Source organism: Eptatretus burgeri, chromosome 3 (genome assembly GCF_056783735.1).
Source record: "Eptatretus burgeri isolate ZD-2024b chromosome 3, Ebu_testis_v1, whole genome shotgun sequence".
Taxonomy (NCBI): domain Eukaryota; kingdom Metazoa; phylum Chordata; class Myxini; order Myxiniformes; family Myxinidae; genus Eptatretus; species Eptatretus burgeri.
The window spans coordinates 46,282,242-46,294,741 of record NC_140963.1 but is presented as its reverse complement, the minus strand read 5'-3'; the positions used below and the strand labels follow the sequence as shown (position 1 = coordinate 46,294,741).

Here is a 12,500-nt window from a genome sequence, read left to right as displayed (position 1 = left end):
ATAGCATATACAGGTCAACTTTCTCAACAAACCCTCCGATCTAGTTACTTCGTGAACAATCCTCTTGACGAAAACTTTTGGGCCTCACTATCAGCCATGATCTTTCTTGGGCAAACTACATGTGTAAGTTGGTCTCCAAAGCTAGTCGCCAACTGGGCATCCTATATTGTGCAAAGTCTTTCCTTGGGGGGAAAAATGATCTTGTCCACCTGCAAGCCCTTCTTCCACAGGATGATGGAGTACTGCTCTCCCCTCTGGGCTGGGCATCCCTGCCTCAAATCTTGCTCAGCTTGACGCCGTGGAAGCAAAGACCTTCAAGATAATTGGAATCTCACAGGATGAAGCTGAGTCTATGGGAATATGGCATTCACATTGCAGACAGGTCAATGGTCTATTTGTATTCCACTGCTTCCTTTCTGATCTTGCACCCTCTGCAGTCTGCCCTTCCCATGCTTTGTACCCCCGGTTTCTGCAGGGCAGATAGTCAGCCAGTAACACCTTTCCACATAAACATTTCAAAATCCAGAATCACTGCTCACAAGCACTCATTTTTTCCTCTTTCCACCAACCTGTGGAACCAACTTCCACATTCTCTTCAATCTCATTCTTCCCACCAGTTCTTCAAAACAGCTGATCACCATCTTCGGAGACCCCTATCCAAAACCATGATCTTTTCGAATTTAATGAACCGACCCCAAGCCCACCTCTTTTCAGTTTTCCAGGTTATCAGATATCCATTAGCTGCCTAATCCTCCCCTTTGTTTGTTTAAAAAAATTACATTCTGCTTCTTCCCTGGTTTTTCCTTCCACTTCTGTGATTGAGACCTTGTATCAGGCTTGTTCACCTCACCTCCCTCGCTCATGTTCTCCTCCCCATCTCCTTGATCTCATTCTTCCCCATGTCTTTTCTTCCTCCACGTCTCTCTCGACCTTGTCCCTCTGCCCTGCTGTTGTTAAGTCCCTCTGCCCTGCTCCCGCTTTTTACTGTTCTTTCCATAATGTTACTAGCAAATACCACCCGTCGCTTCGCTGATGGGAATAATAAAGGGGGGAGGGAGAAAAAGAAAGGGGAAGAGGGAGAGAGGGTTTGGGGATAGAGAGAGAGCGGGGAGAGTGAAGAGGTGGAGGGGAAAGGAGAAAGGAGGGAGGGAAAAGGAGAAAGGAGGGAGGGGAGCGAGGAGGGCTGGGGGATCATGGAGGGGTAGGGGAGCAAGGAGGTGTAGGGGAAAGGAAGACAGTGTGAGGTGAGAGGAAGGGAAGGCAGACATGCGGGAGAGTGTTAATTCCAATTCATACTGTTTCATCAAAATTATTCTGCGTAGAACAATAGTGACGATGGAAACAAAATAATGTCTGAAATCCATTTTCGACCGGTCATACTACAAACACAGCCTGCAGACAAACACCACCCGGACACGTGTGGAGACAAAACCCGCTGGACGCCTCCAGAGCCAAGCTGTCCAGACACAAACACTGCCCGGACACATCCAAAGTCAAATTCCCATCCGGAGACAAACACCGCCCAGACGCGTCCGGAAACAAAGATGGCCCAAATGCATCCAGAGATAAACACCACCCAGACACTTCCAGAGACAAACTCTCATCCAGACATAAACAACACCGGGACGCGTATGGAGACAAACACTGCCCGGACATGTCCAGAGACAAACACTGCCCGTATGTATGAGCCAAGCTGTCCAGAGATAAACTCCCATCCAGACATGTCCGGAGACAAACACTGCCCATACGTATCCGGAGACAACCTTGAGTAGCATTCACTGAAAAACAACGTTGCATCTCATAGATGTTTCAGTGATATGTTCACAAACATTAATCTTTATAAACAACTAAATGTGATGAGTGGAAATAAATAATTGGCTCGGTAATTTAGAAAAAAAACGAGAGAGGAGAGAGGAGAGAGGAGAGATGAGAGGAGAGAGGAGAGAGGAGATAGGAGAGAGGAGGGGAGAGGGGAGGAGAGAGGGGAGGAGAGAGAAGAGAGGAGAGAGGAGAGGGGAGAGGAGAGGGGAGAGGGGAGGGGAGAGAGGAGAGAGGAGAGAGGGGAGGAGAGAGGGGAGGAGAGAGAGGAGAGAGAAGAGAGAGGAGAGGAGAGAAGAGAGATTGATTAAAATTAAAATTAATGCTATTCATTTTGGCTGCAAAATTTACTGCTGAAATAATAGTGGTGCCTTGAATGGCTTTATGCACTGCCATTGGTGATCAGTTCTGGGAGACCATTGCAGCAAAAGTTGCATTTTGGAAATGAAAAGTATTTGAGGAGATTCGAAAAAACACACAGAGAAACCATTTTACACAGGGCAATTAGCCTACCCTGTTCATTAGTTAATCTTCTGCAGCGGCAACGTTTTCATCCTCTGATACAATCCTGATACATTCTCTCTCTGGTCATCCCTGATTACAACAAATCTCCACAAATCTGACAAAACCACAAATCTCCGAATGGAGATTGAAAAACAAATAATTTGTATCAGCCTGTGCTGTGCAGTTATCGGTTCAGTAGAAATAAGTAATATATGAGGAAGTTACAATATTCATCACAACAATGTCAGAGGTCTATTTATTCTGTATAGCATTGAGTTTACAGTGGTGAAGCAGACCAGTAACAAATTCCATCTTCACAGGATTTGTTTCTTAAAGGAAGAACAAATAACTTGTGAACAGGTAAAATCAAACATGTTTAAGAAAAGGCTTTTCACCTGGAAGATGAAGAGATGAAGCAGATTTCGAGTTTTCGATGATGTTCCCCCCCCCCCCCCCCACCAGACAGTTACAATAAATCCACAGCTAATAATATGAAGTCAAGTCGAATGACACTCTGGAGAGTGCATACCCCTGCCAGGCTGAACAGTTAACGTTTTCTATCCCACTGAAAGGCCGGATCTGCATCCGCATCTTAAACAAAATCAAATCAGGTTGTTATTGTCACCTTCCAAACTCATCCACCAAGTGCTGTCATAATGCGTCGACCACCTTTTGAAATATAATGACATGTATCGTTTTTGGCCGCATCTCTATGGTGAAGAATCACTTTAGAAATTAAATGATTCTCGTATCCAGATCCGGATTCGGATTTTCACCCAAATCGAAACAATTCGTCCTTGTGACACACCCAACCTGACCACCAAGTTTCAACCGAATCTGTCCGCAATGTACTGAGATATTATGATATATGAGTTTAGTCCAATCTCTCAAAGGTGAAGAATGACTCAAAAAAATTCTCGTTGCTGGATCCAGATCTGGATCTTCACCAAAATCTTATCAGTTTGTCCAAATCAGACATCCAACCAGCCCACAAAATTTCATCTGGCTCCGTCCACAACTTTTTTGAGATATGCTGTACACAAACAGACAAACAGGCAGTCATAGACTGGTACTTATGAAATCGTCAACTTGACCTCTGACCTTGTCTAATAAAAGCTGTCTCGAGAAAAGGTAGCGACGCAAACCAGAATGTTCTACGATGATTCTGTACAAAACCATCAAAAATCGAATGTTTGACCTCACTGTGACATTGACCTTTGACCGATTTTGACCAAAATCTAATCAGCGCGAGCCACGACCCTCATGAATCACGTGGTGTAATTTGACATTGGTAGCTTCTTCTGTTCTCGAGTTATCGTGCCTACAAACAAACACACAAACACACACAAACAAACAAACAAACAAACACAAACAGAAGATGGAAGTCATCAATATACTTACGAAATCTAAAGATTTCTTAAGTAACAAGAAGTCATAGACTGGTACTTACGAAATCGTCAACTTGACGTCTGACCTTGTCTAATAAAAGCTTTCTCGAGAGAAGGTAGTGACGCAAACCAGAAGTTTCTATGATGATTCTGTACCAAACCATCATAAATCGAATGTTTGACCTCATTGTGACCTTGACCTTTGACCGATTTTGACCAAAATGTAATCAGCACTAGCCATCACCCTCCTGAATCACGTGGTGTAATTTTACATTGGTAGCTTCTTCCGTTCTTGACTTATCGTGCCTACCAACAAACACACAAACACACACACACACACACACACAAACAAACAAACACTCAAACAGATGGCGGAAGTCATCAATATACTTACGAAATCTAAACATTTCATAAGTAACAAACGAATGGAACTGGAAGGGCACTTGTAAGAGCGCATACCTCCACCCCATAATGTCTGATCCACGAGAACATGTCTGGCCCAATACATTTTTGAGATATCGTGCTATATATTGGTTTAGCCTGATCTCTCAATGGTGAAGAATAACTGAAACAAGCCGGTAGGCGGACATGGCTCGTCGCCTACCCAATAGAACCTGACACGATGGGCCCGTTCAATGGGGAATGAACTGAGGATTAAGCACAAGAAAATTCATGATTCCAGCTTCAAGGGTTAATGCTGCAGATTGTTTCTTCATTAAAATACCCCAACATTTAGAGGTTTTTCGGCCGTTGCTAGGCAACGGAGGGGTCCATAGCAACGGTTCTTTCTCACACATAACTAGGACATACCATGAACCTACCATACCAGTTTCATGCATATCTGACTCGTAGTCTCTGAGATATAACGAACTTCGTTTTTTTTATTGTTTTCGACCAGGGTTCATTCAAAGTCATTCTTCTCCGACAGTTTTCATAGGATTCGGCTGGAAATTTTTGACAATATGGCTGAATGCACTGCCCACAGTCGCTCATGGCCCGATTTTTGATTTTCGAAAAAATAATTTTTTTATGATTTTTTCAAAAATTTCAAAGTCCCGTTGCTCGGCAACGGTGGTGTCCAGGGAAACGGTTCTCATTTGCACACAACTAGATCATTGTATAAACCTACCCACCAAGTTTCATCGAAACCGCCATTGTATTAACGAGGCACTGGACCGAACAGACAGACAGACATATTGACGGAAAAACTGATAATAAGGATATAAAAAATTTCAAATATTTTTTTTTCGACTGGATGGACTACCCAAAAATTATCAGATCCGGATCCGGATCTTCACCAAAATTGAATAAATTCATCCTTCTCCCATACCCACCATGTCCACTAGGTTTCATCCGAATCCGTCCACAACTTTTTGAGATATCATGCTATATATTGTTTTTGGCCCTACCTTTGACTTATGTTGACCTCTTGGCATGTGCTGACCTCAAAATAATTGGTTGTTGTATTCAGTGAGCTGATATGAAAATCCTTTTCAAATTTCAAGTCAATCTGATGAAAATTGACAATTTTAGAAATCTGGCCTATATGTTGACCTATCTTGACCTCAAAATAATTGGTGCTTGAATTCAGTAAGCTGATATGCAAATGGTCTTCGAATTTCAAATCAATCAGATGAAAATTGACAATTTTAGAAACAATTTTAGAAATGTGGCCCATGTTGACCTTATGGCCTATGTTGACTTATTGGACAATATTGACCTCAAAAATAATAGGTAGTTGAATTAAGTGACCTGATATGCAAATGCTCTTCAAATTTCAAGTTAATCAGATTAAAATTGAGGATTTTGGATATTTGGCCATGTTGACCTTTTGGTCTATGTTGACCTTTTTGCCGAAGGTGACCACAAAAAAAATAGGTGGTTGAGTTCAGTGACCTGATATGCAAATACTATTCAAATGTCATGTAAATTGGATTAAAATTGAAGATTTTAGAAACTTGGCCCATGTTAACCTTTTTGCCGATGGTAACCACAAAAAATACGTGGTTGAATTCATTGACCTGTTATGTAAATCTTGTTCAACTTTTAAGTCAATCGGATGAAATTTGAGGATTTTAGAAAATTTGGCTCAAATTGGCTTTCGGCCGATGTAGACCTTTTTAGTTGACCAAATTTTACGAACCTTTAATGCGGTACCGTTGTAGGGTCAGTGACATTAATCTCTGAAAAATTCAGAACGATCGGTTGAGCAGTTTGGGCTGCCAGAAGCGAGCAGACAAATACACAAACAAGCAGTCATAGACTGGTACTTACGAAATCGTCAACTTGACCTCTGACCTTGTCTAATAAAAGCTGTCTCTGGAGAAGGTAGCGACGCAAACCAGAAGTTTCTACGATGATTCTGCACAAAACCATCAACAATCGAATGTTTGACCTCACTGTGACCTTGACCTTTGACCGATTTTGACCAAAATCTCATCAGCGCTAGGCATGACCCTCCTGAATCATGTGGTGTAATTTGATATTGGTAGCTTCTTCCCTTCTCGAGTTATCATTTTTTGGATGTTTGATCTCACTGTGACCTTGACCTTTGACCGATTTTGACCAAAATCTAAACAGCGCTAGCCATCACCCTCCTGAATCACGTGGTGTATTTGACATTGGTTGCTTCTTCCGTTCTCGAGTTATCTGTATCAAACCATCAAAAATCGAATATTTGACCTCACTGTGACCTTGACCTTTGACCGATTTTGAGCAAAATCTAATTAGCGCTCGCCATCACCCTCCTGAATCACGTGGTGTAATTTGACATTGGTAGGTTCTTCCGTTCTCGAGTTATCATGCCTTCAAACAAACAAACAAGCCGGTAGGCGGACATGGGCAGTCGACTACCCAATAGAACCTGACACGATGGGCCCGTTCGATGGGAATGACCTGAGGATTAAGCACAAGAAAATTCATGATTCCAGCTTCAAGGGTTAATGCTGCAGATTGTTTTTTCGTTAAAATACCCCCACATTGAGGTTTTTCGGCCGTTGCTAGGCAACGGAGGGGTCCATAGCAACGGTTCTTTCTCACATATAACTAGGACATACCATGAACATTCCATACCAGTTTCATGTATATCTGACTCATAGTCTCTGAGATATAACGAACTTCGTTTTTTATTGTTTTCGACCTGGGTTCATTCAAAGTCTATCTTCTCCGACAGTTTTCATAGGATCCGGCTGGAAATTTTTGACAATATGGCTGAATGTACTGCCCACAGTCGCTCGTGGCTCGATTTTTGATTTTCGAAAAAATTTTTTTTTAATGATTTTTCAAAAATTTCAAAATCCCGTTGCTTGGCAACGGTGGTGTCCATAGCAACGGTTCTCATTTGCACACAACTAGGTCATGGTATGAACCTACCAACCAAGTTTCATCGAAATCGCCATTGTATTAACTGAAATCACCATTTTAAATACTGATAACACTGAACAACAAAAATTTTTTACTGGAGATGTGTAAAGTGATTTAGACTAATTTGGGTACGCTGATTTCAAAAATCATAACCGTTTTGCTGTATCACGTCAGGATTTTCAGTAACAGAAATATTCCCATTGCCTAGAAGTCAGGATTTCAATGAATTTTACAAAAATTCATTCATTCATTTATTTCATCATGAATGCTTCAAAATTATAGAAATTACAGAAAAACTCCACTAGAATGTAATTAAAAATGCTTTAGGCATTTGGCTTTGCGTTTGTGCTGCTCTGTGTCAGTTTCACGATGCAGGAACCAGCAGAAATCGCCCATCATGTTCGGGTTGTGCCGCCCTTGGTAACGCGTCTCCATGAGTGAAATCTCTTGGTGGAATCGCTCGCCGTGCTCGTCCGAGACTGCTCCCAAGTTGTCAGGGAAGAAGTTCAGGTGCTGGTGTAGGAAATGGATTTTCAGTGACATCCTGGAGCCAAGTTTCCTGAAGGACTCCAGCAGCTGCTGCACTATTTCTTCATCGTTGTCCGCACGCTCGTTCCCCAAGAAGTTGTCCGTCACAGCTTTGAAGCTCCTCCACGCTGCCAGCTCTTTGGGGTTTAGAGTTGTCGGAAAAGTTTCGTCCTTCATAATCTGTTGGATTTGCGGTCCAACAAAGACACCAGCCTTGATCTTGGCCTCCGACAAGGTGTTGCCAAACTTTTCCTTGAGGTATAAAAACCCACGCCCATTCAGATCCATTGCCCGTACAAAACTTTTCATCAAGCCGAGCTTTATGTGGAGTGGTGGAAGGAAAACCTTGGCTGGGTCGACAAGGGAGACATGCTTCACGTTGTGTCGACCAGGTACATGCTCTTTTCGCTCTTCCCAATCTTTCTTCGTCCAGTGATTCTTGTCGTCTCTGCTATCCCAGAGACAAAGGAAGCACATGTATTTCGTGTAGCCTGACTGCAGCCCTAACAACAGCGCCACCACTTTCAAGTCTCCGCAGATGTGCCAGTTGAAGTCATTGTACTTGATGGAATCAAGCAGCTGCCGCATAGTCTCATAGGTCTCTGTCATGCCGAACGCGTGAGCCAGTGGGACTGATGGTTTCTCGTTGCCATTGTGGAGCAAAACAGCCTTCAAGCTGTTCTTCCCTGAGTCGATGAAGAGGCGCCAGTCTGCAGGATCGTGATCACACCCAAGTTCTTTCAACAGACCGTTGATGTCACTGCAGAATGTCATCGTGTCTTCCATCTCAAAGAACTCAGCCATGTCTCTGTGACGTGCTCTGAACAAGGATATCTTGGTGTTAGGTTCAAGTAGATTCCACTGCTGCAGCCTTGATCCAAGCAGCTCTGCCTTCGCCTTTGACAGCGAGAGATCTCTTACAAGATCATTTAAGTCTCCCTGGTTCAGAAGGTGTGATTCTTGAGTGTCGGGTTCAAAAGGTTCATCATCACCATCCTCTTCACCACTGCTTACAGCTATGTTCTGATCAGCTGGAGGTGTTGGAACTGGGTTCTCGTCATCATGAGGCACAGGTTTACGAGCAGAGACGCAGTCAGCGTACTTGATGTGACCTTTATTCTTCTTGTTGAAGCCGGCGATGCTTGTGCAGCAGAAATAACAATCATCATGATGATTCTGCGGCTCACGCCATATCATGGGCACCGCAAATGGCATGCTCGCGCGCTTGCTCACCAACCACTGAGTCAAGGTTGTGTGACAGCTTGTGCAGCAGATGTGTGGTGCCCAGCTCTGTTCTTGGTCCCCCACCTTACACCGAAGTAGTGAAAGTAGGCGGCCTTCATTTTCACTGCTGTAGATATACTTCGCTGTTGATCTTTTTTGGTATACCGACCCCAGACATAACAGAAGTTGTCAGGATGATTGGTACAGGAACGCCTACTCATCTTTATCTGAAAGAAAGAAATATAACACAAGTTAACAACAATTGTACAAAATAGACATGTTAAAGACATATGTAAATTTCATTGAAATCCTGACTTCTAGGCAATGGGAATATTTCTGTTCCTGAAAATCCTGACGTGATACAGCAAAACGGCTATGATTTTTGAAATAAGCGTACCCAAATTAGTCTTAATCACTTTACACATCTCTAGTAAAAAATTTTTTTTGAAATTTGTTGTTCAGTGTAATAAGGGTAGAACAAATCTCAAAAAAAGCATTTTTGGAATTTTTTTTTTTTTTTCGACTCGATCGACCCCTCAATATATTTTATATTTTCGATTCTTCAAAGTAGCAACCCTTTGCCTTGACAGCTTTGCACACTCTTGGCATTCTCTCAACCAGCTTCATGAGGTCGTCACCTGGAATGCATTTCCATTAACAGATGTGCCTTGTTAAAATTTAATTTGTGAAATTTATTTCCTTCTTAATGCATTTGAGCCAATCAGTTGTGTTGTGACAAAAAAGGGTTGGTATAGAGTAAATAGCCCTATTTGGTAAAAGACCATTATTTTGTCTGTGCTGTAGTAGTCCATATTATGGCAATAACAACTCAACCAAGCAAAGAGAATCGACAGTCCATCATTACTTTAAGACATGAAGGTCAGTCAATCTAGAAAATTTCAAGAACTTTAAAAGTTTCTTCAAATGCAGTCACAAAAACCATCAAGCACTGTTATGAAACTGGCTCTCATGAGGACCGCCACAGGAAAGGAAGACCCAGAGTTACCTCCACTGCAGAGGATAAGTTTATTTGAGTTACAAGCCTCAGAAATAACCAATTAGCTGCACCTCAGATTGCAGCCCAAGTAAATGCTTCAGAGTTCAAGTAAGAGACACATCTCAACATCAACTGTTCAGAGGAGACTGCGTGAATCAGGCCTTCATGGTCGAATTGCTGCAAAGAAACCACTACTGAAGGAGACCAATAATAAGAAGAGACTTGCTTGGGCGAAGAAACCCAAGCAATGGACATTAGACCGGTGGAAATCTGTCCTTTGGTCTGATGAGTTCAAATTTGAGATTTTTGGTTCTAACTGCCGTGTCTTTGTGAGACGCAGAGAAGGTGAATGGATGATCTCTGCATGTATGGTTCCCACCATGAGGCATTGAGGAGGAGGTGTGATGGTGTGGAGGTGCTTTGCTGGTGACACTGTCGGCAATTTATTTAGAATTCAAGGCACACTTAACCAGCCATCCCATCTGGTTTGCGCTTAGTGGAACCATCATTTGTTTTTCAACAGGACAATGACCCAAAACACACCTCCAGGCTGTGTAAGGGCTATTTGACCAGGGAGGGTGATGGAGTGCTGCATCAGATGACCTGGCCTCCACAATCACCTGACCTAAACCCAGTTGAGATGGTTTGGGATGAGTTGGATGGCAGAGTGAAGGAAAAGCAGCCAACAAGTGCTAAGCATATGTGGGAACTCCTTCAAGACTGTTGGAAAATCATTCCAGGTGACTACCTCATGAAGCTGGTTGAGAGAATGTCAAGAGTGTGCGCAAAGCTGTCATTGAGGCAAAGGGTGGCTACTTTGATGAATCAAAAAATACAAAATATATTTTGATTTGTTTAACACTTTTTTGGTGACTACATAATTCCATGTGTTATTTCATCGTTTTGATGTCTTCACTATAATTCTACATTGTAGAAAATAGTAAAAATAAAGAAAAACCCTTGAATGAGCAGGTGTTACCAAACTTTTGACTGGTACTGTATATGTTGTGCTTTTGTTTCACGTCAGACAGAATTATGAGAATTGTTGTGAGCAATGTTGTCTGGAGTAAATCCAAAAATATTTTTTCACCTTAGGCCCAAAGAAGTCTGTGTCATGGATGAAACGTTACCTGAGACCGACAAATCTATCTATATCTCTCTCTCTCTGTCTGTCTGTCTGTCTGTCTGTCTCTCTCTCTCTCTCTCTCTCTGTCTGTCTGTCTGTCTGTCTGTCTCTCTCTCTCTCTCTCTCTCTCTCTCTCGATTTTTTTCAATGGAGGATTACAAGTGGGTTGGCGATATATGTTTGCGAGTTACCTATGCTCTCTGCATGGGAGGGGCTAGACAGCCGCTAGACAGCCGGTTCATGAAGGACTTGGGCAAAAAATGGCGAAGTTACAAATGCAGACGCTGTGAATGTCATGGGTGGAACCCCTCACATGATTTCCTCATTCTGCTTTCAACTCAATCTCTCCATATTTTCATTCCACACAGCATCCTTACAATCACAAATTAATACTACACCATTAATATAACAAAATACAATGTTACAAACAATCATGAGGTAAACGAAGAGAAACACCATTCTGATGTTGCATCCAAATTGGGTGCGCCTTCATATGAATCGAAACTCAAAATCATAATTGTATTGAAGAATTTATGAAAACTCTCACCCACCTAAGGACAGCAGCTGGAACCCCACAACATTCCACAGAAGGTTTGGTGGGGCTTGCCCCAAAACTGAGGAAGTCATTCGGGGATGGACAGACACACTCCGGCATACATATATATATATATATATATATATATATATATATATATATATATATATATATATATATATATATATATATATATATATGAAAAAGAAAGACCAATACACATCTCTCACCAGTGAATTGAGGGAATAACCAATCAGCTTTCACCGAATCAACTAAACACAGGTGGCTTGGATTATATCAATAAATATTCTCCTCTACCAGCTGAAGAAGCTGCATATAGCAACCAAGAAAGACTACCAATGTAAGTCCTTTGCTGTTTCAAACCCTTCCCAGAGTTCCTCCACAGCTAGAAAGACATTCAAAAATAGCACACACATGAGAATCAATAAATAGTCACGTGTTTTTCAATAAATAGTTTCAATAAATAATTCAATAAATAGTCATGTGTTTTCACCTGGGTGCACGAAGTCCATGCTTCCCATTCCCCCAGCACGCAGTGATCTGGACAAGGATGAAAACATGGTCGTTGAACAGGAGGTGGTAACATGGAGTCACAAAGTGAAGAAGCCACCTCCTGTCCAGGTCCCTCTGCCTTGTTGACAACACACCTGCACACAGACGTGAATGTTTTATTTTCAGTGAAAACGTGCAGGAAGTAAATGAAACGGTGATATTGGTTGATTTTAAAGTAATTGGTACATTTACATTTTTTGCCTTTAACATAATGCCATGGAAGAAACATAAGAATATAGACAAAAGTTGAACTGTAAATGTTGATTAAGTCAGTGTTGTTGAATAAGAAGGAAAGACAAATAAATGGAAACCTACGAAGAATATAAAAAAGCTTTAAATGAGCATTTTAATGCATTGTAAAGAACATGAGAGGTGAAGGTTAGATTAGAAATTCTTATTCCTATTACACCATAGTCCAAACAAGCCCAGATGGTGTCACCTGAG

At 41.9% G+C, this 12,500-nt stretch overlaps 1 protein-coding gene across 2 annotated transcripts in view; it reads right to left on the bottom strand.

The window, feature by feature from the left end:
- LOC147029799 (thrombospondin type-1 domain-containing protein 7A-like) overlaps window positions 1-12,500 on the bottom strand; it is a 251,933-nt gene that overhangs the window by 228,794 nt on the left and 10,639 nt on the right. For both annotated transcript variants that reach the window (XM_085873134.1, XM_085873133.1), the window contains exon 2: window positions 11,998-12,151. In XM_085873134.1, coding sequence (XP_085729260.1) covers window positions 11,998-12,151 — 154 coding nt within the window. The remainder of the gene's footprint in view (window positions 1-11,997; window positions 12,152-12,500) is intronic.